Source organism: Aspergillus saccharolyticus (genome assembly GCF_003184585.1).
Source record: "Aspergillus saccharolyticus JOP 1030-1 unplaced genomic scaffold BP01scaffold_14, whole genome shotgun sequence".
NCBI lineage: Eukaryota > Fungi > Ascomycota > Eurotiomycetes > Eurotiales > Aspergillaceae > Aspergillus > Aspergillus saccharolyticus.
The window spans coordinates 234,587-261,428 of NW_020290624.1; the positions used below are offsets into that span (position 1 = coordinate 234,587).

Sequence of the window (26,842 nt, forward strand, 5' to 3'; positions counted from 1 at the left end):
AGTGATGAGAAGATCATAGTCCCTATCTCCACGCGCCTTGGCTTAGGGACAATAGTCCCTGGATGCAATCAAGATCTTCCTCCTGACTGGCGCCACCACCGCCACTCATGAAAGCCGACACTTCCGCATCCAATTCAGGCACGTCCTTGGCCATGGACATGTTTGCTCTGTGTTGCGATTGTTGAGAACCCCGTGGATATTTGCCGCCGGGATTGTAGTTCTTATGGACTTTGCCGTCTCTTCCGCTAGTGTCCTTCAGCATGGAGCGCCGAGGATTGTGGTAAGATGTGACCCGCCGGCGATTGTGGGAGACCCTCGTCCCTGGGATCCAGTTTTCTTTATCTGAATCGCCACATTGCAAGTCAACGTCTCCATCTTTGGCCGCTTCCGTATAGCTCTTCAGATTGGAGCCTAGACCAGATATTCTATTATCAGTCTCTAGCCGGCCCAATGACGAGACTGTGCGAGCTATCTTCCGTCTCTTCTCACTGTTCGGCTTTGGAACTGGCGTATTGAGGTAGTCTGTAGATTTCATTGGGAAGGGCGTCGTGTGTTTTGCTGACAAGCTTCGGGTTAACGAACGCTGGCCTCTGGAGTGGAAAAGCCCAGGAGAGCCAGCACCTGGCGCGCTTTGTGAGCTCATCGGAGTCGAGAGGGCACTTCGGGCATCGGTATCAAAGAAGGCTTCCCAGTTTCTGGGGTCTCGTGATCTACCAAACATCCTTTCCGCTTCTGTGCTGCCAGCTCGTGGGGTACTAAAAGCCATCGCACTGCTACTTCTGCGGAGTCCTGCCAATTGAGGCTTCCTGGTCGAGAACATGGAGATACGATTTCGGGATGGGGAAGGCTCGCCGTCGGCTCTAATAACAGCTTTCCCGTCGGACGACATGGAAATTCGAAGGGCGCTACGTCCTTTGGGAGGCGATGGTGTCAATTCGCCCTCTTTTCGGACCATCGCCTCTCCATCGACCGACAGCGAAATCCGCAGCGAGGGCGGTGACTTGATATCCTGGAACGTTCCAGGTGTCGAGGCACCCTGCACGAATGGCTTCTCACCCTGGATTTCAGTGACCGATCGTTTCCTTTTCACCAGGTTCTGCTGCGACTCGTCTAGCGTCGAATCTTCTTGTATCTGACTTGACTCTGGTTCCGTGTTCACCTCATTCGGTATCGGTTGCGGACCTTCTGGCGCCACAGACGTAGCCAGACTTGTCTCGGAGCTGAATGCCGGCTGTTCTAAGCTATCCTTGTCCTCATGAGCTTCATCTGACTCGCAGGAGTTGACCGACGACTGTGTTGACGGGACCTTTTCCTGTCCAATCTCTTCCGACTGTTCGGGGCTGCTAGAAGGTATCATGTCCGATAATAGGCTGTCGTCACTTGCGGCATGTTTTGACGCGTCGGACGCGGTCGATCGAGGCGCGAGAAGCTCGTGAGGTTGGAGAGGCTTGGATTTTCGCCGGTCATTCTGCCGGCGGTTTTGAAACCAGATCTGGAAAGCGCGTTGAGCACTTGGATTAGAAGATCGGAATACAGTATACAAGGATAGGAATTGGTTCTCCGCGACATACCTGCACTTCTTTCTCGCCCAATGAGACGCGGCTGACTATACTAGCCCGGGCCGTCTTATCTGGCTTGGGATTCCGTTGATACTCTGCCTCGAGGATGGCGTGATCTTCTGGGCTTTACATTCACAGTAATTAGTAATTGTATCGACGTCAATTGACAAGGGCTTTGAAGGCATTGGGTAGTTGTGGTTGAGTGTTTGACAAAAGTTCCATGCATACCTCGTGCGGCGCCGCTTCTGCCGTGCCAGCAATTTGTTATCGACCCGCGGCGGAAGGTTTTGGGTCAATGTTTTCTGAGAGTGAACCAGGAAGGCGTAGTTGATGGGGGTAGCATCCCAAGTTTGAGCAGCGGAGGAGGGTGACGATGAGCATGCTGTCTCAGCTGCGTGTTCCAGATCAGACATTTTAGACAGCGGGCGATGCAGATGACGGCATAGGAGGAGGGGGTTTATTCGAGAGATAAGAGGTAGAAAGAAAAGATAGATCTTTATTTCAGAATTGCCCGATGTCAAGAAAATTATTTCAAGGAGAAGAAGAATTAGAAAAAGAAGAGGGAGAAGGTTTTAGCAAGTGGTCTGTCTGTCTGGATTGAGGTTAAGTCGAGCAAACCGACCGAACGGAAAAGACGCTTTGCTCGATCTAATCGCGCGTCGCGATGTGTGACGCGGGCGGAGGGCGTGCGTGGTAAGTAAAGTTGGTTTTTTGGTTACTGTATGGCCGCCTGGCCAGGCCAGCCCCCGTTTTCCGCTCCCTCTTCTTCTTCTTCTTCCTCCTCCTCCCGCCCCTCGGTCGACCCACTTCCGCTTACCACGAGGTGAGTTTCCACCTATTGACCATGGTCATAATCGTGATCTCTGCTTTACATAGTGAGAGAGCGTGCTGAAAGCTCAAGATTATAAATTGACTTCAAACATTCCCACTGCTGCTGTTCTGTAGTTGAGCCCTCATCAACGTGTTGCAGTCACCGCGCGCGTGATGCAGTAAGGTTGGGGTGACGACGGAGCGGAGTAAACACCGCGCGACGGAGAACAATCGACACTCCTTAATAGGCATGGTCGGGATGCCACGAATTCGCACGTCTGTTGCGCTGCTGGCAAATCAATCCACCACTTCACTACTGACATATTGAAACCTTTGGAATATTCATTCCTCATATTTTGTCTTGTCTTTGGATGACTCGCTGGGGTAGTGCACGGACGCCAGCTCTCCAGATATCCTTATCTGATGGGCGGAATCTGACCTGTCATCTGCAGCAAACAGCATGTTACACAATCCCACTTTGCATCTCCCATAACCACATACATACACTCACTCCGACCCATATTTCTCAAGAGAATAGAACTATTGTTTACATGCTGCCCGAAAAAGGTATTTATGCTTCCTGCTGGTTCATATGGCTGGGGATGTTCCATGGGTCATAATCCAGATGAACGAAAGCTCGATCCACGGTCGGCACACTTTCAATCATATACTGCAAGCTTTCTCCCACGTCGTGGCTATCTTGCAACCTTGTTTTCGGCTCGAGCACGATGTCTATCTCCACGTTAAGCTTGTCACCAGCGTAGTACGCCTTCAAGTCCTGAATCTTCAGAATGGCCTTGGAAAAGCGCATGGTCATGTATAGAAGAATGCTGTGATCCTTCGGGGAGGCAGCGGCCCCCGTGAGATGACCAATATGTTCACTGGCTGTTCCGCTCCAGTTCCAAATGACATACAAAGACAGAAGCACACCGCCGAGGGGATCAATGAACCAGGTATTCGTGAATGAGCCAACTTGAAAGAAGAGTTAATAGGGTTGATGAATGTCATGGAGTAGAACAGTTAAACTTACTCAGAGGGAATAGAATACTTGCTAGGTTGAATACTACATCAGTCATAGCGTCTTGCGCCAGGGCTTGAACGCTGGAGTTTTTGATCAGCCTGCACCAAAACCAGCAGATAAGCTTGATAACCACAGTACTAGCCATGACTGCGATCGATGGCACTGTAAGCTCTATTACCGAGTGGTCCGTCGATAGCAACCGGCTGAAAGATGTTAGCGCCACCTGAACGAACGATGTCACCATCACGACTGCAAAGACAAGAACGCTCAGCGGCTCCAACCGTCGTCGACTGATGGGATACCGATAACGGTCCTGCCGGCTTATCAAAGTCGTCGTTACCCATACAATGGCAGTACTAAGGAAGTCCAGCGCTGCATCAACCAAGCTGGCAAGCACTGAGAGAGAGCTTGTCATTGACATGACAACAATTTTAGCTGCCAGCAGTATCATGTTGGCGATAAAGTTGACGTAGATGGCGATGATGACTATCCGGTCCCCACTTTCCACAAAGTCGTCGTGCTTGAGCGTAAGATTGGGCGGTGATGACACATCTTCCTCCAACGGTGGTGACAGAAGAGGGGTCCCTTCGTCAGGAATGCGGTAGAGATTGCGTGGGGTCCGTTTGACTTTGGCTGTATCATTGCTAGAGTCAATGCCATTATCAGCCGTAGTAGACGATCCAATCTCGTGCGTGTCGCCATTATTTGGATATGCAGATGTTGCTTCCCGCAAGCCACGCGGTTTGTGATAATCAACGATTAAGCGATGAGGCAAGGACGAGCCAAGCAGTCGGTCAATGTAAGCATATTGTGAAATGAGGTCATTGTTGCGTTCGTAGTATTGTCGTCTTGACGCATGTTCAGCAAACTCCATACTCGAAACGTTAGCCGCACAAGGGTTCACTTACAGCGGCTTCGGCAAGCCTTGCAAAGTAGCTGGGTGCCGGTAGAACGATTGCCTGAAGAGTGTCTGTTAGCGCTGGATCTGCTTAATTGTGAGAAAATTCGCACCAACGATAAAGTGGGCTTCTGTCTCCGATTAACCGCTTTGCGCGTTCAAAGGCAGGCCGATCTATACGGTCTCGCGGAGTGTTGGATTCATCCCATAGGTCACTCTCTTCGAAGCCATCCGAGTCGTAGAGTGACAATGAGCGCCGCCGTATCAAGCCCGCTAGGCGCTGACCACGTGTAGAAAGAATGTCGCGTTCCAGGTCAAGGCTCGGCTGCCTGAGTCGTATGAAAGAGTCCGAATGAGACGGAGATGACTTCGTCGGTATAGAGACGGTGTTTGATCGGTTTATAGACGCCATATCCTGCTTTTATAGCAGTACAGACAGTATTCAATCTTTGAGGAGCAAGTGGTTCTTGCAATTCGGGTAAGTACCCGCCAAAAGTTTGGTTGTTATGATCGATGATGTCGTCGGGGCGCTTGGCGGGGAAAGAAGTGACCTTGGTGGAACCGGGCTGGTCCGGATCCGGGTTGGCGCTAGGAACCAAGTCAATTGATACTCCGCTTCTGATGAACCTAACACGATTCACTCCTACCAGAAGACTGAGACTCATTTTATCAATCTCGGTAGCATAAGGCTCCGCAGACAAGGAGAATTCCCCGTTGGCCTCAATCCGGAACTAGTTATGTATCTACCCCTATACGTAGATGTCTTGATCGCTTATCTGATTAGATCGGACCAAATATGCCAGATCTGTTCGGTTGAACGGGTAATGCGCAACTAAATGATCTGGCTGAGATCACTTTGACCGGCTTAGCACTCTACCACGGCTCTGACTGGGATCAGTCCCGAATGTCATTGGGTGCCATTTACAGCGTCAAGACAATGTGACACAGTGAGCTTTATTCCCTGCACTTCTACAATGGCCTGACGAGCAATGTTGCCGGCCGGCAGGATTCCACTGGCTAGTCCATCTATATAATGCAGACATCTAGGGAAAGTTGTTATAGGTAAAGTACAGAGATTCTACGAAGCCCACTCATTCAAGATCAGGTGAAGCCATCACCTCTATTGCTGTGAGATTTGGCGGAGAAACGTAGTTGTAGATGAGTCCTGATTGTTGAGGACTTGGTACATTACTGACTCAAATGCGAATGAAACTGTGATCTCTATCATAGCTCCCTTAGATTGCTGGGAGCAAGTTCGATCCCCACCATCAAAATTGCCAGATCGCCGGTGGTACCAAATACGTAACATCTCAGAAATTATTTCGAGGTATGTCACTGTACAGCGAAACATTATCTCAAAATGGTTAGACTCTCATCTGGCAGACCTTGGTCCGTGGGTAATATGGCCTTACCCTCTTTAGGGAAAGCCGGCCGCTCTTCTTACTCCGAGATTGGTGCAAATAGTCCTCATACTGTAAGCTGCATGGCTGCAAGCTTGGCTTGGGAGTTTCCATCAATCGAGATCCGCAGTCATTGTCTCTCCCCTGCGAGTATCACCCAAATCTGATCAGCAGATTTCCAAGTTCATTTGCGATCGTGTGGAAAACTCAATCTCGGCTAATGTATTCATGGTGCACAGCACACGCCGCTGGGTCTGATAACTCATTTCTCATGCATTTAGGCTCATCTTGATCCAATTCAAGCGTTCTGTCAGCCCCGCCGGTCTTTCGAACCAGTATTGAACAGACACCACGTGGACCACGAGAACTTCAACTGAGGGCAAGCACTTGATAGACTATTACGGTTGTGTGTTGAAGCTAAACCACGAGGGAGAACTCCCCTCCGTGGTCAGCACGTGGATACGGCGTTTTTCATCCTGCACCGTCCCTCATTCCCCGGCTTATTTGACCCTCGAGTTCGCCTCACGACGGCATAGACATTGAGCGAGATACCTCGTCCGAGCTCAGGAAGGTATGCAGGGCTAGAACACAATCGACTTATCTGGTGGACAGGTGCATGTCTGTGTGTCGCCGTGCCTCGGTGGACTGGGCCGCTACCCCGGGGGGAACAAGGCCAACAGTGGCGTGAGAGACCGCATTTAGCCAAAGAGAAGCGAATGCTAATTACCCTATTGGCTTATGCGGGGTTTAATCTAGAGCTACGGCCTCTCAGAAATGTCAATGAGGCAACACTTGTCACTGTCCTGGATGAGACCTTCACTTCAGCCGAGGACAGTCAGTGCACAGAGTGACTATCCTCCTGTTTGCAAGCGCTATACTCGCCTAGTGGAGCTCTCGCCAATTGAATCAGACACTAATTTCATATAGGGAAGACGGCATGAAGCCTAGTGACAGTCTGGTCAACCGTCCCCGGATTTTCAAGGTCAACTGCAAGCTTTTGTCTCGCGCCACCGTAATTTCGTCCAATCTGTCAGCCCATGGCTACCCGGCTAACCAAGGGCAATGTCCTCTCCAGATCGCGGTTAGGCTCAGGTGGTCTCTATATAGACGATGTCGCCTACCCTTCCTCGTTCTGTTGCTTTTTTTTGCCCTGCGTCCGTCGCATGGAATAAGCCTCCCCCGGTCACCTCCCCTTCGTTTCTGCCAATATGGGACGATTTTTCACCATTGCCCTGGCTGCCTTTGCGGCAACAGGCTCTTTCTTGTTTGGTTATGACAGTGGTGTCATGACTGATGTAATTGAATCGAAGAACTTTCTAAGTTTCTTCAATACTACCCAGACATCAGCTATCATCGGAGCGATCAACAGTACATTTTCGGGCGGAGGTATGTTTTCAGCTTTCTATCACTGCTCAAGTACTGCGGCTCATGTTGGGGCCTCGTTCTCCCATTTCTTGGTTTGGGCTAATTTGAGACTCGACAGCCGCCGTTGGCGCCCTTCAAGGTGGTCTTACGATGGACCGCTTCGGACGCAAATTTACTATCCAGATGGGAGCCTTTATTTGCCTGATCGGCGCCATTCTACAGTCTGCTGCTCAAAATTTAGCTATGATTTTGGTTGGCCGTATCTTTGCTGGATGGGCGGTTGGCCTGATGTCCATGTCCGTTCCAGTTTATCAGGCTGAGTGTGCGCATCCTCGCTCCCGTGGTTTGATTGTCGGTCTAGCACAACAAATGATTGGAGTTGGCTATATTGTTAGCACGTAAGTGAAACCTTGTGCCCAGATCATTTTCCCCTCGAGAAGCATAGTTGACCTAGCTCTCAGATGGGTCGGTTACGGATCTCTGCATGCGCCCGATACGAGCGAGTTTCAATGGCGATTCCCCCTCGCATTTCAAGCGGTCCCAGCGCTCCTGCTGGCTATAGGCATGTTCTTCATGCCCGAGTCTCCTCGTTATCTCATTGAGAGTGAGAAGTATGACGAAGGGTTGAGAATCCTGAAGAAGCTCCACTTTGATGGTACAAATGAGGACTGGATCCAGAGAGAATACTCAGAGATCAGAGCCACAATTGACGCCGAAAAGGCTGTCACTGCTCCAGGATGGTTGATCATGTTCAAAGTCCCTCAGTGGCGAACTCGCCTGCTGTGCGTCGCCTGTGCCCTTATCTCAATCTTCAGAGAATAACCCATGCTAATGCGCTTCACTTAGGCACGGTACTCTTGTCCAAGTCTTCACCCAAATGACAGGCGTAAACGTCATTAATTACTATCAAACGGTCATGTACAATACGCTTGGTATTACAGGTAATCGTAACACATTGGTCGCAGGTATCTACAACTGTGTAGGACCGCTCACCAACTTGATCTTTATTGTCTTCCTGCTCGATCGGGTCGGAAGACGGAAGCCAATGCTTTTTGGCACAGTGACCATTACCATCGCTCTAATCTGCGAAGCAGCTCTAAACTCGCAGATTAAGACTGGCGAGGTCAACCGAGGATATAGCATTGGGGGTGTCTTCTTCATCTTCTGCGTCACCGTTCTCTTCTCTCTATCATTTGGCCCCACCAGCTGGTAAGCTCCCTCTTTCTGTTTACTTTCAAACACCAACAGTGCGCGAGAAGTATCTTCAATAGCTAACTCACATCCGTCTACAGGACATACATGGCGGAAGTCATGCCGATGCAGATTCGTGGGCGAGGCACGGCCTTTGCGACAGCCGTCGGAAACTGGACCGTTAGTACACTCTGGGCACAAGTCTCGCCCATCGCTTTAGCGAGTATCGGCTGGAAGTTCTACTTTATCTTCGTGGCCTTCAGTAAGTCCTCCGACTAATGGCTCCATCTTGTCCCTGTTTCACATTCGGTCCTTTGTACTTTGATCCTGGGCTGATGAGTCTCCAACACAGACATTTTTGTCACCTTCCCCACCGTCTTCTTTGTTTTCAAGGAGACTAAACAGAAGTCTCTTGAAGAAATCGATCTTTTGTTCGGTGGCCGTGCTCTAGGCCACCTGCCCGCAGACGTAGAATCGAAGATCACCTCCGAGACCGAGAAGGCCGACGAGACGGGAGTTTCGGTTATAAACATCGAGCACAATGCCTGAGGTATACTCAGGCTATATCACGGAGGTCGAATGCAGGTGGGAGGGGTTTACCTTGGGACATGTACTTGGTTGACTGCTCTCGTGTAATGAATTGACGGACGCTTTGATACACTCCATAACTCTACGAAGCCTTGCCACACCCGACTTCAGATTCCAATATTTGAGTCGAACTTCTTCTCTGAAGGGTCTTGGTCCTCTGCCCTCCGGAGCTTTGTACAATCGCTACATGAATCGTTGCCGACAAACGAGTGTTCACTCATTTAGCCGCCGTAATACTTCGCGGGCGCAGTAGGCATTGCGGTCGATCGAAACAACCCGTTGGCAACTAGGATAGTAGAAAGATCACAAAGAAAGGGAAAAGAAAAAGCAAAGTCTGCAATTTTGTGATCCATCAGACAAAGCTTGATGCCGCGGAAATCAGCTATTCCTGGGTGGAGATAATTGTGGCTTGCTAGTGGTCACGCACGGATGTCTAGTGGAGGCCGGGATGTTTATTTCCCCGCAAAAGGTTGATCACTGAGCGACAAGGGACGGGCATGAAGGGGGGAAACCAGAGGAGGGGAAAAAAAAAGGAGGAATGTCACTGTCAGACCCGAGACCCGTACCCCTCAAAGCACCATTAATTGGAATCTTCCCTTGACTGTGGCGGGTTTCGCCTGGAAGTCGAATAACATACCTGTTACTAGAGTATTACTACTGCCTGTAAATCTAAGAGTATCATATTCTAGTATTTGTAAGTCACTGAATATATCAACTCTAGTCAATGAGCTATACAGAGACTTGGATTAGAGTACTGTATCTGGATAAAATTAATTAGCAAGATATTCTTTGAAGTAACAAGACAAACGCATAGAGGGGTGCACATCATGCGAGTCGGCCACTAAGAAACTCTGAACGAGCCATGTCCGGGGTTAGTGTATGTGTGTTGGGGGGTGGAGTGAATGAATACACAGTATGCGAGGAGAGGTTGTTGAGAGACTATTATTCGCATTTCTCACTGTGCTTCAAATGTGAACAACTAACTTGGGTGGATTGCGTCATGATCGCTTGATGAGGAGGGTTATGTCGTGGCATGACCTGACACGCCATCCATGGCATGACCAGTTGGGAGCTCCAAGTCACGGGGAAGAGACAAACTAGTCGACGGCCGGCAGCTGCAGTGATCGGCTATAGCTGCAGTCAAAAAAGGTCACCAGCATACTTTAGATTGCCTTGGTGGCTGCCTCGGGTTCTCTTTGTGCTGAGCTGCATACGAAGAATTCGGGTGTGATGTACGTGAGGCAATCAGAGGCGGCTGTCCGCTTCAGGTCTTCCGCGGCCTCAGAATAAGTGAGCGATGGAGTGAGCCTGGAGACAGGTATGTAGGAAAGTAGCATAGCATGCTTGTAGTCTGGGGATAGCATCAAACTGGAAGTGACATTGCGGCTGGAAAAGAATTGTAGCAGTAGTGGCAAGATCTTACTTGGGCTTTTCAATCTTTCATCTCTCCTTCAATGGTTCCTTTCTCCCCTCATTCTCGTGTTTCACATCCAGACTGACCACTTTTCTTTCACTCCCGACCGAGATAAAGTGAGTGCTCCGTTCAGTTCCACCGGGCATCTGCTGATTGAGACTCGGGATGATGGGCTGATAGTGTCTGGTTGGTGCGCGCAAGCCCCGCCAAGTGACGACGATCAGACGGAGGGAAACACAATCGCGATCGAAGAAGGGAGTAGAGTATATATTCATGCAAAGAGTAGACTTTGCTTCATGAACACTATTTCTCACCTTGTTATTTCTCCTTCTCTCTTCGCTCTCACTACCTTCACCCAACTTCTCCTTCCCGACGGCCACCCACACCGTCACTACGCAGTGAGTGAGTTAGTGAGGACGATGGGTTTGTTATCGGATGATCCAGCAGAACTCCAGTTATACACCCATCTGGCCATTGTTCTCGGCCTCGGCCTCGGACTCGTGACTTTCATCATCATGTGTTTGCTGTAAGTCGCCAATTCCCCGTTTCCTTTAAATTAGTCTTTCTTCCCACTCCATGGTCGCAACAGTGACCAGTGACCTTTTACCTCTCTCCTCTCTCTCCTCACCTGCCAACGTCCCAAGATCTCTTTCTCTTCCTCACCCCACACTTCACTATCACCTGTCCCTACTGACTGGCAACAATGAGGCTCAGTTTGAGCCTTTTCGTCAATCGCCGCGAGCGCCGACCCGTCGTCAAAGCCAAAACCAGAAAAGGCGACTCGCACGACAAATTGCGCAAGCTGGACGCTGTCTCACCAGCTCGGACCCTGGAAGACTGGTGGTCGCGAGCCAAGCTACCCTCCGAAGGCGCCGATGAACAGTTCATGTGGTATGTCTAGGTCTAGTCCAGCAGCCGCCACCGCCGTCATCTAACCCATTTTCAGTGTCGTCTGCCTTGAATCCGTTCAGCGCTCCCAAGAGATACGAGAATTAAAGTGCCTACACGTTTTCCATCGCGAATGTCTGGAGAAGTGGTACCTGCAGGATCATTTTAACTGCCCACTTTGCCTCCGAGCTTATTACGTGCAAGAGACCTATTCCAGCAACGATTTTGTCTGGATGGTATGATCCAGCGAAGGCTCGTCATAGCGAAGCTTCACACGACTTGCTTGCAGCGGTACTTTTGAAAGCGCCCGTCGAACGTTTCGCTCCGGCCTTCTATTACCTGCCTATCGTCACCACAAAATCAGCTAAGCCTGACGCCTATTTTTTTCTGAGATGAATGGTTCGCGTCACTTGAGCCACAGAGTGGATTGTCGCTGGGATCACGATAATTATGTTATACTCATGAGTCATGATTGATATGATACCCTTATTCTATGCAATTGAACCAGTTACATCGGAGACAAGTACTGTGTTACATGCTGTATTCTTGGATCAAATTTCGGATAAATCACTTCGATGCTCTGCACATTGGCTTGCCCGCGTCTCATACTTCTCGTGTGGCCGCTGACTCAATACACATCCTTCCATCCACTTTCTTCCTTCGATATTGCAGCATGTTCAGCACGTTGAACAAAATAGCTCGACGTTCCACCTACTCTTGGCGAAGGCACTGCAGCTCGACTCGCTAATGAAGCGTTTTCATCTGGAGTTCAATGAGCCTCGCTTGCAATGGTTTCCAGCGTGTCTCGAATTCGATTGCAGTATACTACGGAGCCGAAGAATTAAGGGCGGTATGTTCCTGGTTGTGGAAGAATCATGCTTTCGTCGATTGCTGCCGACATGGACAAATCCCGGTTATCGTTTTTCGGAAGACAGATTGGAGCAGAATCAAGAATACTTAGCGAATTTTGGTCTTTGTACGAAGGCTTTACCAGTCCACAGCCAACCATGGCCTAAAACGCGTGTCGCGCCTACCGTGCTGCGAGCAGTTATTTCCTCGAGAGATAGCCTTCGCAGAAGTGACTGACAGTCAAATATATGCGTAAGGTGCCCACGGGCAGATCCCGGGTGGGACATCGCCTTATCGTCACCGTCGAAGCTGGTTCGGCTTCGTGTGGCTCTCGACCGATGGGTATATCAGCGGAAAAGGATTCCGCTGAGTCTGAAATACCTCGACATCATAACATCACTCACCAGCAGCCATTAGCAGCATCCAATGTGATGTCAAACTTACCTCTTCGGACGGCTACGGTAGCTGACCACATCACAAACTTAGAAGCTCAAAGTGACCTCAGCGACCAGAGCATTCATCGTCCATAGTTCATTCTTACCACATCTTTCTTTACGATATTATAACTATCCTTCATCGCTATATGAGAGTGACTCACCTGTGACTTTGCTCACATCCACAACGAACGAGATCTTTCTCTTAACCCAATGCTCATCACAACCAGTGGCAAAGATCAATCTTAGAACCTATCCCACGCACAACGATACGTGACAGAGCATTTGACGCCCCAAAGACATATCAGCTTTCCTCAGCAGAAACATCAGGGCACAAGCTGTACTATGATCCTTGGCTGAACTTCAAACCTTGATTCAGCTACCTGAATCTGCTGGCCTTGTTCTCTGGTGCCTGATTCCTTCGTAAAAGAAGTTCTGACCTGGGCAAATGCCTTGTTGCAGTCTTGTGTGGTCTCGGGATGAACGATGTCTTGGCTGAACACAATAACCAGTCTTGCGATAGCAGGCGCTCATGCCAAGTTCTCACACACTCAGTTGACGAGCTCACCTCAAACGCCCGATCCGGTGCTATTGACTGTTGACTATCAGAATCCCCCAGCAGAAATGCGCACTCGGGCCAGCATCAAGAGTCTCGAGATGCATTCAGCCTTGATGCAGAGCACTAAATGTTAGAATCTAGCTTCGCCTGACATTTGACTGTATGGACCGAGCCTTTGATAATTTTGAAGGAGGAACATGTGCTTAGCCAGCACTTTTCTTTTGAGCTACATGGCTTAATAAGTTACTCGCCAGTCTCTACTGCCTCCGCAGCGTCCCCATCAGAGATCGTAAGATTTACTGATCGATCATCTCCTTGAGCTCTTTGTGGGTTGAACATCATGTGATCGTATCGCTGCAAGTACATGTCAATCCTTAAAGACATCCCCCGCCTCAATAGTTTCAAAGACCTTCATCGTATGCTCCCAGATCTTCGCCTTCATCTCCGCCGGATCAAACTTCCCATACGCCTTTAAGTTGATATTCGATTCGCCCTTCCAATTAAGCGAGTAAACGCCACTTCCAGGCTTCCCATCCGTGCCCACCGCCACATCCTCCTTCCGACTTCCCTGTTGCTGCACCCCTGAGCCGGCCGTGATGGCATCTCTTCGCGGCGGATAGCGATTCGGCGACAGCAACCCTAGCATGCGATCCCCACACTCCCCAGTGGGCACAGACACCAACCGCCCGAAGAGCGGCACAAACACCCAGCGCCAGAACACGCGGAACCAAACCGGCAGCTCCGGGCTCTGAAAGGCCGGCCCCAGCACCAGGCCGGGGAAGATATGGACGAGCCGCAGCTGGCCGCGGTGCTGCTCAGCCAGCCGGTCCATGAACCACGTGTGCATGTAGATCATATGCGAGCGCGCCTGATTGTAGCTGTAGAGCTTGGGATTGCGCAGCGATAGGTCCTCCGGGTACAGCTTGCCCTCGTAGCCCGCGGCGTAGACGGAGACTGCTGTCGCTGGGAGGGGCGATTGGAGGAGGAGCGGGAGGAGGTTGGTGAGGGCTCGCATGCGCGAGTAATAGAGGAGTGACATGGTGGCGTCAATGCCTTCTTGTGTGTCTGCATGCCGATATGTAAGCGAGGTTCTTTTCTTATGTGAGCAGCTTGAGTATGAAAACAGGGTCGGGAACCTTTTCTGGGTTGAAATGGTGCTCCTCCCTGGGACAGCATCAGGTAGTCGATCCTCGGGTTCGCGCTCTTCCCTCGCTCCAAGCTCATAATCTCGATGCAGACCCGATCGACATCTCGGAGAAGCGAGAGGTCGTTGGCCTGGACGAAGATGTATTCGCCGGCTGGGTAGAGCTTGCGACACTCGGCGACGATGGCCTCGGCGGCTTCGGCCTTGCGCCCGATCAGATACGCGCGCAGACCTTTGCCGCCGTGGGATTCGGCGGTGGCGAGTGCGCGTAGTGTGTAATGGCCAATTCCTGATGTGCCTCCGAAGAAAACAGCCACCAGGGGCTGGCTGCGTACTATGGTGGTGTTGGAGGAGCGTATCACGTCTAGGTCGACCATGGTGGGAAAAGGGACAATGAGGAGGGGATTAGGCGTGTGTGACTGGGCGAGTTTGGGTCTCGTGCCCCCTTTTAAATACTTCTTGACGCATTATTTACCGGGGTCTGGTTCGTATAGAAATCAGAGTGGTCTGTGAACCTTCCGAACACTTTGTCGACCAGGAGCCATCCTGGGGATAGAGGGCGGACTTTAGGTTTTATTGCCGCCTGCCAAACCCAGCCTACTCCTCCCTCCTCCGGCGTTAATCATTCTTTCATTCCTTTTGACATATACTGACTGTTACTCTTTCGACCATTTCCATGATTCGTGGGGCCTTCAATTGACACCTTGTCACTCCTGTGCACTAAAACTGACAGCGGTATGCTTGTCCTTCCCCACAGCTTTCCCCTTGGTCATCGACAATCATGACATCACTAACGCTGGTTTGGAGATTGGCCGCACAGGCGATACCCATGAAACTATTCGGAGTACTGATACCTCCCCCCAATGCCTCTACAACAACGTTCCATAACAAGAGCCGTCACGGCTATTCACAATGCTAGACAAACCGGACAAGGTGTGCTCGGTTACGTACAGCCGAGTCGGGACGCTTATCATGGATTATTGTGATGAAAAGAGGCCGACCCGCGGGCTTTGCAATAGAATAGGCTCCGCTTGCTCGCTGGCCGATCAAGCCTCTAGTCTTACTTTTGTCTTCTCGCAGCCGATGGGCAGTCAAATCGGCAGCCAAGCCACGGAAACTCACCTGCCCTTGTTCAGTAGAACCGGCGAGCCTAGCAATAATCATTTGTCACCGCCGACTCCCACCTCCTCTCAATGCCTCCTCCACCTCTAGATCCACCAGGTCCACAACGGTAGCGAATCCGTCGCCAGCTGCAGAGGTGGAGCCGCTGTCTCGCTTGAATCGAGATTGGCTGAGGCTTATGAACTACTATTCCCTACATACCTCGAAGACCATCCTCAAGTTGACCCAACCCGCGGAGACCGTGCGCTTTCCGCAGATATCGAGGCGGCGCTGCAAATTTTTCGGTAGTGCCTCTCCGTAACAGGATTCAGGGCGACCCAAATGACCATGTATACCTCGGTCATTGAAGACTTGAGAATAGCTTTCCTCATCGCGATCAAATATCACAAAACTCATATGACACATGCCTATTACGCGGTAATGGTAACCCCGGGGTATTGGCCCGAAGTCCATGCAGGCTCCCCATTGGCGCTCTGCATCTGAGCGAATGATATGATAATCATTCATTGGCGACGCACGTGCGTCTGGTTTGGCACCCTTTCGAAGGAGGTCGCCCATGCTATTCGCCAGGCTCTGCCACCAGAATGGCACCCCTGCATTGCCTGGGCTGTTTCGGAGGTAGAACAAGTGGACAGTCACGAAGGACCGGCTGGTTCATTACCATAATGTGGCGTTCTGAAACAAGGCCCATGAATGAAGAAGAAGTCTGGTCGGACAGTGGTACAAGCTCCGAGTATTGTGCAACAAGGACGCAGATGTATCGAGAGACCAAGCCACCTCATCTTTGCAAGACAAGGGAGGAGTTTCAAACCAGTCCGGCAAATCTTTCCTTGGGTACCGGATTTCATTAGCTTACACTGTAGTACTAGCCCAGACTCGCCCTGCGTGCCACTTCTCTCAGCCTGATGGCGAAAGGCTTCTAATCATACTTCATGATACCTGTTCCTGTTCTTGCCCCGGGCTAGCTAGACTTTGCGTCATTTCACTTCTTGCTCCGGCGACATATCTGGGGTCCAAATACTGTGGATCATGAGTCAGGTATACACAACCCCAAGCCCAGCACCATGACTGGTGTGTGCTACAACGAGCCATACGTCGGGGTCGTGGGGGGAATGGGTGGAAGAACGTGACATCTCAGACACAATTCGATCGCTGTCAGTTACCTCCCCTAGATCACATTGAGCAAACTCCCCACTAAGAAGAAGGAAACGAATATATCAAAGATCATACTCAGGCACGGAATGCTCTAGGAAGGAACGCAGCTCCTGCGCTCCACAGAGACATCATGTCTATTATAACACAAGGTTGAATAAAGAAGAAGTTCGAGCCCCGAGGGATGCTGAGCACAGGAAAAGCAAAGGCATCCGAATGAGACGAAGAATGGGATTCCTTTCTGGCTATTGTTGTGCTTTGCTTCGTGAGAGAAGAAGAGGTTTAGTTCATAGGCCTGTGCTACTGAGCCACATGTGAATTCAAGGATACAGACCTACTTAGGTACATTGGAGTCGTCTATCACCTGACTTGATACCCCGCACTCGTGAAAGTGGGATGTCTGGGGCAGCTAGAAAGAATATCCCTGGTTAGTTTGGCCTTTTGGTTTAGGGGAGAGGGTTTCGGAGGAAGTTGAATGAACATACCAGGGTGGGTAGGACAGTAAGCTAAGAAAAGGCACAGGTCGAAAATGGAAGGTACGGACCCTGAGCAATAAGATGTTTCTATACCATGGCATATACATACAGTACAGGGCCGAGACATTCCATGGGCCGAGTCAAAACCCAAGCTACGTGAGATATCTCGGGCCAACCACAAGCTGTCAGTCAGAAGGTCACTGATAGATACTTCATACACCTACGTCATCCACTAGACTGGTCCTTAACCAACTTGTCATTCCGATGACAATCGTATACGTACAAGTGTCAATATTCATGATCATAACATGCTAATCACTAGACCTATTGTATTCAGGTCAAATTCTAGATCATCCCACAAACCACAACACTCTGAACGCCGTAAGCCCCCCACCCAGACCCATAAACCTGCACCGGATAAAGACACCCGAGAACACCATCGAAACGACCTCAGAGACAATGCAAATATGCAAGTCGAAGGGGCTATACACAAGCTATGCCCCGCAAGAAGAAGAGTAACACGTATGGTACGAAGTGGATATCGGAAACGACAGGAAGAAAAACAAAGATGGTGAAACAGGCAGCGATTGATCGATTGATCGCTACCCTCATTTCACCCTAGTAGGGCTTCCTGCGCTACCAACACGTCCACTGGCCTTGCGGACACCCTTCTCGGTACGACTATCTGTCACACGCCTCGGGCTCGTGCGAACCTTGGTAACGGATATCATTCCACTACCGCTCTTGCTGCTCACTGGCGTCTTAGGTGCATATGCAGCTGCATCACCCCAGTTCTCCCGGTCATCATCATTGAGGGTGTAACTGGCGGTCACGGTTGCAGAGTAACTAACAGACCGCTGGCTAGGAGATGCCACGGGAGACCTTGAAGAGCGCTTGGCCAGCATGCGCAGTTGAATCTCTTCGTCACTCTCGCTACTGTCGGTGCTGAGACGACTGGATGTCTTGTTCGCCTCCTTCTCAATTATCAGGCTCCCCGAGGTCGTGCGAGAGTATGGGTGGTGACGAGAGTCCTTGCGCTGGGACTTGCGGGGCTGACCAGGTGTGGGTGCGGGCAAATTCTCTTCAGCGACTGTGCCAGCACCTTCATTGTGATCAATCTCTCCGAGAGCAGCTCGCTTGGAATGACCATTGTTCGGTGGGGTTGCAACAGGCCCGTTGGCGCGCTGGCGTGTGGTGGGTCGGCCAGGGGTGATGGGCACCGATTGCAATTGAGCAAGCTTCTCCTTCATGCTGTCCTCAAACCACCATTCGCGGAACGAGCCTTGATTGAGGTGCAGCCAGTGTTGCTGGGGACCAACAACCATTCCAGGCCGCATGAATCTCATGAATGCAATAATCTCATTGGCAGTGAAGCCATATCTGTAGATGAGATAGGCACCAATGAGACATCCAGTACGGCCAAGACCCGCCTTGCAGTGGACAGCGATCCCCTTCTTCTTCTGTGTAATCATCTCATGGGCCATCTTGATGAATCGGCGAACCAGAGGCAGAGGGGGGCAAGTTCCATCCTCAAAGATCATGTCGACATGACTAATTCCCAGAGCGGTGAAGTATGAAGGCGAGTACAATTCGGAGTTCAGCCGCACAACAAGACCCACGTTCCGAGAGGAGAAGTGGGTCAAAACATTCTTGAAGGGAGTGGGTAGTTTGGAAGCCTGAACTTCCGAGACAGTAGAAGGCAGCAGGGCATATTCGGGGGAGTCACGAGGAATGACATCAATGGGTTTGTGTTGTGGGGAGGCAAAGGCCAGGAATTGGGGAGTAATCCAGTTGAAGTCGCCCATGTCAACGCGTTCGTATTTCTCATATCTTGCCATTCAGTCAGCATCTTGCTCAGGGAAATTTGGATGGCTGCGCTCACTCTTCGAGGCTGAAGTCCCTCAAGCCACACAAGGACTGCTCCTTGGCCTTCCACACTCCATATACAACATCCTGAATGTTGATGATGTAATCCGCTTGACTGTATCCGGCGTCACGGAAAGGCATGTATGGGGGATCAGCTTGTGCAATTGGGGCCAGAGCCAAGTGCGGAGGCCAAGATTGAATCAGGACCATGTAACAAGCGACTAGACAGGCCGCATTGGCACGACTGCGCGAGTCGGTCTTAGAGTAGAAGACCACGGCGCGATCACTGTTCGCAGGGTCTCCCAGAATCTCATGGAAGTGCACGGCAAAGCGATAAAGGTGTCCAATGTGTAGAGGTCCGAAGTCAGCATGGAAGGAGTTGTATAGGAGAACATCGTCGACCGTAAAGTATACGGGGCTGCGTTTCTTGCTGCTTGGAGTAGTGGGCTGGGCTTTGGCGGATCGTTTGCTAGGAGACTTGGGCTGTTCGGGATAGGGGAAAGGCGTTCTCGCATCAGGAGGATAATCGTAAGAGGCCAAGTAGAGACGGTCTGGTTTGAAGACGTTTCTTAGCACCTTGCCCACGGAATGCCATTGAACAACAGCAACAGCGAAGGCCCTTCGCATTTCTCGCCAATGCTCGACCCAAGAGATAGAATTACCAACCTTGAATATACTCGATCACCTGTCCATAATCGCTGCTGCGTGTAGACATCTTGACTGTGGTGACGCGGCAAGCGAAACAATAGGCGCCAAGAATGAAATCGGATAATAAACAATCGCAACACCTCCCTGGGAGAAGGATTTATACGGCGTGTCGGTTAATAGATATGATGCCGCTGGCAATAGGAAAACTCCGCTAGTGAAGAGGAGAGAGAGATGTAAAGAGGACGTCGAAGCTAGATAGTCATGATCTGGTCTGACTGACCCTTCGAAGCACAAGATGAAGCTATAAGGACGCGGATGGGTGGCGGTTAAGGGTAAGGATAAAGGCAGCAAATGCCAAATAGGAGAGGGATGTACAAGTGATCAGCGGAAGTGGGCGACGGTCGAGCTTATAATAGGAAGAGGAAGCGGAGAGGAAGAGAGAAGAAAGTGAGGAAAAAGTTGGCTTGCACGAGAAGAGGATAGGCTCGAGGCCGATGGGAGACTCGTTTGGGGCAACTGCGATGCACGCTAAGTGGCTGCTGTTATGTTGTGATGAGCCCAATGAGGACTAGTGCGGCCGGTTGACAGGGAAACGTTGAGTGCCTCAGGCTTTTCAGGAGCTTCAACGAGCTTATTAGATAAGCTGTCAGGGGATCCTAACCAGTGTTTCCCAGCAAAACAAACACCCGGTAAATACAATAATAACAATGGACGGCCCGGCCACGTGAGCACCTCCATACCTGTGTTTGTTATGGCCTTCTGCCAGTGTTTGGATCCTTGCCGTTGTCAGTCCAACTTAATCGGAAGCTATTCGCATTCAATAGTTCATGTTGACTCCGCCATCTGCAGCTGCCTTGGTGCAGTCAGAACCCCAATCTGAGGTCATTGCCCCTCACTTAACTCGTACAACGACCAATTGAACACATGCAGGTCATTGTTTCCACAGAGATCATGATCTCATTATCAATATATGTCCCGCCAGATACAGTTCCATAAATATTGAATGCCCGACTCGGCCAAGGAACAACCCCATGATTCCGAAGAGAGCCCAGCCTCTGTCCACCGACATTACTAGTTACTACAAGAACATATTACATCATATCCCAGTCGGATAGTTACCCAAATGATGCTTAGTACATATCGGGCCTTATAGAACAAGCTCACTCTCCGACAAGCCAACTCATCTACCGAGTACACAGTACGGAGTCATCTCCAACTAAAGGATGGGAAACTGAGATGACAACTAGCAGGGATCATGCCCCCCACTGATGTAGAGAAGTATGCTCCAACCAATGAAGATCACCTCGGTAGCCAACGCAACGGTCGCCTTGCATCTTTGACCAAAGAGCCTTTGCAGGTCGCGAGTCGAACAATGCTGCCATAGCGCCTAGTCATTGTACTCAGCGCCCAAATGAATACAATATAATGCGTCGGTAAACATAAACGAGACACCAAACAATCGTTGAAGGCTGAAGCACAGCGACACCAACCTTGAGTGGGACTTGACGCGATGTTTTGGACCTGGCACCAGTGGGTTGTCAACCCGAGGCATAAACGCTGACTCATCTCTTATCTCACATCCCACTTCTCCCCGCCTGCGCTTCCGTGAGTTCGATTCTGAACCCCGACCAGATACGCGGTAGCCATAACCGCCCACAAAAGTTTACCCAAGTTCGCGCATTAGTCTCCAACTCTACAATGGCTGCTACCGTCTCCGCCACCGATTTTCCCTACAACCTGTGAGTCCCAAGGACCCCGCCAAGATCAATCTGCTTGACAAGACACTAAATCTCGAAACAGAACCATCTCCCTTCCCCTCCCGACCAATCGCCTTGCTTCGTCCGCCCTACGTACCCTCGAGGTAGATACTGAGCTGTCGCCGTTTGTGAAGCGCACTCTTACCCTGACCAGCCCGGACAAGAACCAGGCTGCCGACGAGGCCGCGAAGACCGTCCTGGAGACGACCTACTATGCCACCACGAACCGGATGCTTCGTGTCGCTGTCAACGGATTTATGGAGAGTCTGGGAGTGGTGCTTGGGGTTATGGAGGAGTTGGATGTGGATGTCTTAGAAATGGGAGAGACAAAATGAGCGGTTGCGGAGGCTGAACGGTATTACAATGAGGGAATCACTCAACATGGATAATGGGCTGAGAGGGGCAACAAGCGAGGGACAGAGGGCTTGCGTGGACAACCATTTTCTCAAAGCATGACGGTCCGTCTGCATCAAGCAAAGACAGGAGCAATGGTACAAAACTCGTGATCAGGCCACCCTGGACTGGACTCGATGGGCCATGAGTTAAAGGCTGTGGCAGTGCTTGCAGATAGTCCTGGAATCATTATGTCGGGTTGCCAAAAGAGTCTACAGCCCAAGCGCACGCCCAAGGGGTGGGGGGCTATATATAAAATCAGGGGTTTGGTTGGTGCGCAAGGACTTGATCCCAGTTGCGGATGACACGAGATTCGTTGAACCTCGCCTCGGAGACATATTTCCGATCGGGTAGTCTTAGATACGAATAAAGAGCATCTATGCGCATGTCACGTTTCGTGTACATCTATCCGTCTCATAGGACCCCTATAGTCCAGATCAATTCTTCCATCAGATTGTCGAATCCTGGGTCACGAACATGCTGATGACAAGTGGTGCCGAGACCCGAGCACGGAGAGAATCATCGTTGGCAGAGCAGAAGAGATTCGGAAAAAGGTCGTCAGCCTGGAACTAGTACACTGAGTAAGCCACAAAATCCCCCGACTAGTCCTATCAGGCCATTGTTAGTCGAGAAGTTTAATGGTTAGTCAATCAGAGAGAAAGTATTTGGAATTCTACGACCCGTCATCTAATGATCCACTGCCAATGTTCGCCCCGCGGCGGGATAAGGGCAGGCAACGGTCATATGCCAAATGCATAGTTAAGCTGAACTTGCTGACGAAACTCCCAAAGCAGCAAAAGGACCGGGAGGTTCTGGACAGCCCCAGATGACAAACCCATCCATCCATCGCCCATCGATCGACCCGGCCGTTGAACGATGATGACATCGTCTCTGTCTTTCTCTTTTTTTCTTCTACTCACAGTGCAGTGTGCACACTATTATCTGGTTCAGTCTAACTACTGTAGTCAACTCAAGTAACGGTTTATTCCATAGTTTACTAAGATAGTCTCCGTCCGGAATTCGGAAACGTCGACCCCCGAATCCAAATTTGAGGTCCAGACAATTGATCTGAACATCCGAGAAGTAAATTATCGATCTGGTGGTTTGAGGTACGGAATACAAAACGACCCGATGCGCCCATCCTCGATTCCGTCCATTGCATATGAATCATCGGCCAAACTGCGGTTAATCTCGCCTGCTTCCTCCTCACACTCACGATTATTCTTACTCGCGCCATCCTCGTGCATTCCAGTCCCTTCCCCGCTCCACCACCACTACTACTTCTTTGCGACTCCTCGCTCTTTGCGACAATCACAACTATACCACCACACTCCCAGTTCCTATCTGCAACAACTTAATCCATCATCATCATCATCTACCTCCGCAAAAATGTCATCTGCTACCACTTTCTACGACTTCGAGCCTGTCGACAGTACGTGCTTCCACTCCCCGCTCATTTTACCCCTCTCCCTCCCCCTCCCCTCTACTCAGAAGGAAAAAGAAAAGGAAGAAGAATCCCACAAATTCCCCCACCCACTTTAAACCCTCCTCTCCACAAACTAACCATCCCTTCGTGTTCAAACAGAAAAGGGCAAGCCCTTCCCCCTTACCGACCTAAAAGGCAAAGTCGTGCTCGTCGTCAACACCGCCTCGAAGTGCGGTTTTACCCCGCAATTCAAGGGTTTGGAGACCCTCTACCAGGAGCTTAAGGCGCAGTATCCGGAGGACTTCACCATCCTGGGCTTCCCCTGCAACCAGTTCGGCAGCCAGGACCCGGGCTCCAACGACGAAATCCAGAGTTTCTGCCAGCTCAACTACGGCGTCACCTTTCCCGTGCTGGGCAAGCTGGACGTCAACGGCGACAAGGCCCACCCCGTGTGGACGTGGATGAAGCAGGAGCAGCCGGGCCTGCTGGGCCTGAAGCGCATCAAGTGGAACTTTGAGAAGTTCTTGATCTCGGCGGATGGCAAGGTTGTCGGCCGCTGGGCGAGTCTGACCAAGCCCGAGTCGCTGAAGGAGCCGATCGTGCAGGAGATTGAGAAGGCGAGGAAGGATGGGAAGCTGGCCTCGCAGACCAAGGGTGCTGCTGCTACTGAGGAGGCCCCTACTGCTACTGCGGCCGCGGCGGCTCCCACCCCTGCTGAGGCTTAGAGGATTTCGTTGTACGTGAGCGACGGTGAGGAAGGGGACGGTTCGGGTTCTCCGTGGCATGTCCCGTGGGTGGGTTGTTTAAAGTTTGATACCAATTGTTGATTTGTTTTTTTAATATAAATGGGATGGAGGTTCTCTCTTTTGAATCCGCGGATCGTTACATTGCTATAATCTTACTTGCAGCATTTATTCATACATACCAGATTGTATTGAGCTCTTCTGAATGTTTTGTCGACGCGAATACGTCCATGTCGACAGTGTAATCAAGCAGTAGGACCATTCTTGGGGATCAAATTACGCAACGACAAATCGTAGACAACGTCTTCCACCTTTTTGACCTGTATACCGAGCTGATTAGCCTGCGCTCCGATAACCTCCCGGTAGAGACTTACACTGTATTTGATGCCATCACTCTTCTTCCGCAGGATGTCGTTCTTGAGATTCAATAACTGAAAGCCGGCGAACAGCTCCTTGATGAAGTTGCTGATTTGCATGGGCCGGGTGTAATCACCCAGCGTGACAGAGTTGACGGCAAGGCGAGACTATAGCACTCTTCAGCAAAAGCGGAGACCGACTACAAGAAGGAACAGAAACCCACCAGCTCTTCCACCATGGCGATCAACGCAAGCAGATACTCCTCGATGGTCAAATGGAACGCATCTTCCTCCTTCAGGTTGACGGGCACTAGAATGTAGCCCGAGTCAGCACCACACAACAGGATCTGGAATACACAAAGATTGAATACATATAGACAGCAGAAAGCAGAAGGTAAACTCACCGCCCAGAAACCTGCCCACCTCTTCAATGGTCAGAAACGAGGCCGAAGGGGCTGACTTGTACTCCTGCAGACCGCCCAACCAGGCGCATAGCTCAATCGACGAGACCTAGTACGTAGCAGGGTTCCATATCAGTTCCTCCATTCGTTCCTCGGGGCTCACTCAACGCAAAGGTTTGGGCTCAAAGGTAGCAGAGAGTTAAGAACACACCAGATTCTGAAGCTCCCGCGTCCACACCCCATTATACTTGTAAAAAGGATGCTTATCCGCCACAGACTTCAGCCGCGAAACCTCATCTCTCTGGGCCAAGATTGTCCTGGTCACGTCGTCGAGAACGGGTTTCACTATTTTCCCCTCCTTGTCAGCTTCTCCCCACTCAAGCTTGAAGCTGGGAGTCAAAGATGAAACAACAATGTTACATACACTGATCAGCAGGCGTCGAGTGCGCACGCGAGAGAATAGCTTGCGTGGATCGTCCTATACCCAAGGATTTAGATGAACTGTGATTCCGCGCACCATTGACCTTAATAGAGAGCCGATCCGGCATGTTCTATGGTAGGCAACAATAGAAGAGTGATTGATGTACCTTTTTGTGCAAGCGTCTGCACGATATCATGAAGTTCCTATTTTCGAAGCTACTCAGTTCACTTCTGTTTTCTTGTCCGCATGGGAGTGCAGGGGGCTTGGCATGGAGCTACTCTTGCTCTTTTTTTCTTACATCGCGGACGGCGGTTTCTTCATCGATCTTCGATTGAAGGTCCTCGAAGATTCGATGGTCAATCATTCTGGATCTTTTTTAGCTGTGATGATTGCTCTGAGAATTTGATAGATTTCGAATTTGACTGATTATTTCGCTTGAGATGTGGAAGACGGATGTTGGATTGTTACGTTACGTCAGGCGATGAAGTGAAGAAAGGTGTGGGGCAGATGGAGGAGGAAGAAAAGAGTTTCTGCCGCTGCACTCCAGCTTTGTGAGGGCTCCAGGACTGAAGTAGATACAGTGAGAGAAAAATTCAACCAAGTGACTTGGATTCATGATGGAAGTATATCAGCTGGCATTATTTAACTTCATGATCAACTTTTCTTCTGCGGTGATGTCTCAAGATGTCCTGCGATGCGCTGGAGGAAAAACTGCTCACTGGATTAAGTCTGGCACTGGCAGGACTAAGTATTTATATCATGAACAACGAGGACTGGAAGACCTCTGGCACTCAGACATCAGAATCACTACTGCGCTTCCTGAACCCATCCTTTTAAAAAGCCATTCCTCATACTTGCGACACACTTGTTTAAAGCCACCACGAAGATCATAATCTCATTAAACTACAAACAAACGAAAGCACAACCTGCCCTCCCCTCGACCTCCTCCCACCCTCTAAGCCACCAAATCACCAAACCCAAACTGCCAGCTCAGTACCGATATCTCGTCGAGTAATCTAGAAACCCGAAATCAGCTACAGTCCTCCACAAGCACAACCGACAAGAGAAATACATACCCTTCGGACTAACCACTAAACCGCGACCCTTCTTGGCGCCCTTGTAGATCGTTTCGATGATATCAATCATCTCCTGTTTGTCCTCTAGCACCCAGTTCAACTTGTTGTTGTTACCGGTACCGAAATCGCACATCATATGCTTATTCCGATAGAAGAACATGATGGTCATCGGGTCGAAGAGTTCGTACATGGTGTTGAACTCAGGGACCTCGTCGATATCGCAGAGGTAAATCACGGCGAAGTCTACCGTTCGTTAGCTTTGGTGGGAGCGATCGAGAGCGCTATGCATGCATAACGTACTCTTCACGCGCTCGGCAATCTTGAAAAGGACTTCATCTTGGCGCATGCCTAGAACGAGGGTCAGTCGCGGGAGATGCAGTAGGCACTTATAGTCAAGAGTGAAGCTTACAGTCGACGTCGTGGTCGCGGCCGAATCGGATGACCTGGTATTCCCCTTGGAAATCAGTCGGGTCTAATGAAGAGGTTGGGTGATGTGATGCATGGAGGAGGCTGTACGCACCACAAGACGGTCTTCCTCAGACAGGATGGCCTGGTCGACGTGCCAGGCGGTGCGCAGGTGCGGCAATACGACGGAACCCATGATGAGTTACTGATGCGGGTCTGCTCGTAACTGTGGTAATATTCAAGAGAGACTGGTGTGGTGAAAATCAAGAGACGTAGTAGTTCACTATCACGTAGAATATACGGACGGATGGAAGGGCTTGATGTGAGATACTCCGGCTGGTTTTTACGTCTGGGTGGAAGATTCGATGCGATTCAGTTTGCATCTACTGGTGCGATACTGCTACGACATGAAGGACAACAACCCATGCTCAAGATCCCTCCTCCGAAAGCAATGGTTTTCTTCTCCAACTAGTCGGCATG

General features: G+C 50.4%; 11 protein-coding genes across 11 annotated transcripts; 4 read left to right on the forward strand and 7 right to left on the reverse strand.

The window, feature by feature from the left end:
* Positions 1 to 22: 22 nt before the first annotated feature.
* Positions 23 to 1,972, reverse strand: BP01DRAFT_382520 (homeobox transcription factor; the record flags this gene model as incomplete). The annotated part of the gene is made up of 3 exons (XM_025577374.1): positions 23 to 1,492; positions 1,572 to 1,683; positions 1,788 to 1,972. 3 exons carry the CDS (start codon positions 1,970 to 1,972, stop codon positions 23 to 25), a joined length of 1,767 nt encoding a protein of 588 aa, XP_025431480.1.
* A 760-nt stretch (positions 1,973 to 2,732) lies between these two features.
* Positions 2,733 to 4,777, reverse strand: BP01DRAFT_318729 (cation diffusion facilitator family transporter). The gene is made up of 4 exons (XM_025572647.1): positions 4,402 to 4,777; positions 4,299 to 4,349; positions 3,400 to 4,238; positions 2,733 to 3,341 (listed from the first exon to the last, which is right to left on the reverse strand). Exons 1-4 carry the CDS (start codon positions 4,698 to 4,700, stop codon positions 2,941 to 2,943), a joined length of 1,590 nt encoding a protein of 529 aa, XP_025431481.1. The 5' UTR covers positions 4,701 to 4,777; the 3' UTR covers positions 2,733 to 2,940.
* A 1,649-nt stretch (positions 4,778 to 6,426) lies between these two features.
* BP01DRAFT_356549 (general substrate transporter) lies at positions 6,427 to 9,010 on the forward strand. The gene is made up of 6 exons (XM_025574986.1): positions 6,427 to 7,074; positions 7,172 to 7,451; positions 7,515 to 7,835; positions 7,900 to 8,262; positions 8,346 to 8,506; positions 8,597 to 9,010. Exons 1-6 carry the CDS (start codon positions 6,897 to 6,899, stop codon positions 8,791 to 8,793), a joined length of 1,500 nt encoding a protein of 499 aa, XP_025431482.1. The 5' UTR covers positions 6,427 to 6,896; the 3' UTR covers positions 8,794 to 9,010.
* Positions 9,011 to 10,665: 1,655 nt separating this feature from the next.
* BP01DRAFT_296131 (putative RING finger domain protein) lies at positions 10,666 to 11,376 on the forward strand (the record flags this gene model as incomplete). The annotated part of the gene is made up of 3 exons (XM_025571833.1): positions 10,666 to 10,772; positions 10,961 to 11,137; positions 11,193 to 11,376. The coding sequence occupies 3 exons, from the start codon at positions 10,666 to 10,668 to the stop codon at positions 11,374 to 11,376; spliced, it is 468 nt and encodes a 155-aa protein (XP_025431483.1).
* A 1,850-nt stretch (positions 11,377 to 13,226) lies between these two features.
* Positions 13,227 to 14,764, reverse strand: BP01DRAFT_42312 (uncharacterized protein). The gene is made up of 2 exons (XM_025579610.1): positions 14,113 to 14,764; positions 13,227 to 14,041 (listed from the first exon to the last, which is right to left on the reverse strand). The coding sequence occupies exons 1-2, from the start codon at positions 14,495 to 14,497 to the stop codon at positions 13,344 to 13,346; spliced, it is 1,083 nt and encodes a 360-aa protein (XP_025431484.1). The 5' UTR covers positions 14,498 to 14,764; the 3' UTR covers positions 13,227 to 13,343.
* A 523-nt stretch (positions 14,765 to 15,287) lies between these two features.
* Positions 15,288 to 15,800, reverse strand: BP01DRAFT_365574 (uncharacterized protein; the record flags this gene model as incomplete). The annotated part of the gene is made up of 2 exons (XM_025576364.1): positions 15,288 to 15,395; positions 15,444 to 15,800. The coding sequence occupies 2 exons, from the start codon at positions 15,798 to 15,800 to the stop codon at positions 15,288 to 15,290; spliced, it is 465 nt and encodes a 154-aa protein (XP_025431485.1).
* Positions 15,801 to 17,478: 1,678 nt separating this feature from the next.
* cdcA (phosphoprotein phosphatase CDC14) lies at positions 17,479 to 19,828 on the reverse strand (the record flags this gene model as incomplete). The annotated part of the gene is made up of 3 exons (XM_025579619.1): positions 19,403 to 19,828; positions 18,753 to 19,287; positions 17,479 to 18,700 (listed from the first exon to the last, which is right to left on the reverse strand). The coding sequence occupies exons 1-3, from the start codon at positions 19,449 to 19,451 to the stop codon at positions 17,479 to 17,481; spliced, it is 1,806 nt and encodes a 601-aa protein (XP_025431486.1). The 5' UTR covers positions 19,452 to 19,828.
* A 1,254-nt stretch (positions 19,829 to 21,082) lies between these two features.
* Positions 21,083 to 21,476, forward strand: BP01DRAFT_382526 (CTAG/PCC1 family protein; the record flags this gene model as incomplete). Its single annotated transcript, XM_025577375.1, has 2 exons — positions 21,083 to 21,123; positions 21,185 to 21,476. The coding sequence occupies 2 exons, from the start codon at positions 21,083 to 21,085 to the stop codon at positions 21,474 to 21,476; spliced, it is 333 nt and encodes a 110-aa protein (XP_025431487.1).
* Positions 21,477 to 22,923: 1,447 nt separating this feature from the next.
* Positions 22,924 to 23,685, forward strand: BP01DRAFT_365577 (glutathione peroxidase; the record flags this gene model as incomplete). Its single annotated transcript, XM_025576365.1, has 2 exons — positions 22,924 to 22,966; positions 23,120 to 23,685. The coding sequence occupies 2 exons, from the start codon at positions 22,924 to 22,926 to the stop codon at positions 23,683 to 23,685; spliced, it is 609 nt and encodes a 202-aa protein (XP_025431488.1).
* Positions 23,686 to 23,846: 161 nt separating this feature from the next.
* BP01DRAFT_42623 (translin) lies at positions 23,847 to 25,370 on the reverse strand. Its single transcript, XM_025579783.1, has 8 exons — positions 25,180 to 25,370; positions 25,048 to 25,084; positions 24,885 to 24,938; positions 24,672 to 24,805; positions 24,464 to 24,569; positions 24,284 to 24,369; positions 24,078 to 24,227; positions 23,847 to 24,023 (listed from the first exon to the last, which is right to left on the reverse strand). The coding sequence occupies exons 1-8, from the start codon at positions 25,243 to 25,245 to the stop codon at positions 23,949 to 23,951; spliced, it is 708 nt and encodes a 235-aa protein (XP_025431489.1). The 5' UTR covers positions 25,246 to 25,370; the 3' UTR covers positions 23,847 to 23,948.
* A 482-nt stretch (positions 25,371 to 25,852) lies between these two features.
* On the reverse strand, positions 25,853 to 26,749 carry BP01DRAFT_356556 (DIM1 family thioredoxin-like protein). Its single transcript, XM_025574987.1, has 5 exons — positions 26,478 to 26,749; positions 26,367 to 26,400; positions 26,258 to 26,305; positions 25,958 to 26,200; positions 25,853 to 25,897 (listed from the first exon to the last, which is right to left on the reverse strand). Exons 1-5 carry the CDS (start codon positions 26,556 to 26,558, stop codon positions 25,872 to 25,874), a joined length of 432 nt encoding a protein of 143 aa, XP_025431490.1. The 5' UTR covers positions 26,559 to 26,749; the 3' UTR covers positions 25,853 to 25,871.
* Positions 26,750 to 26,842: the final 93 nt, after the last annotated feature.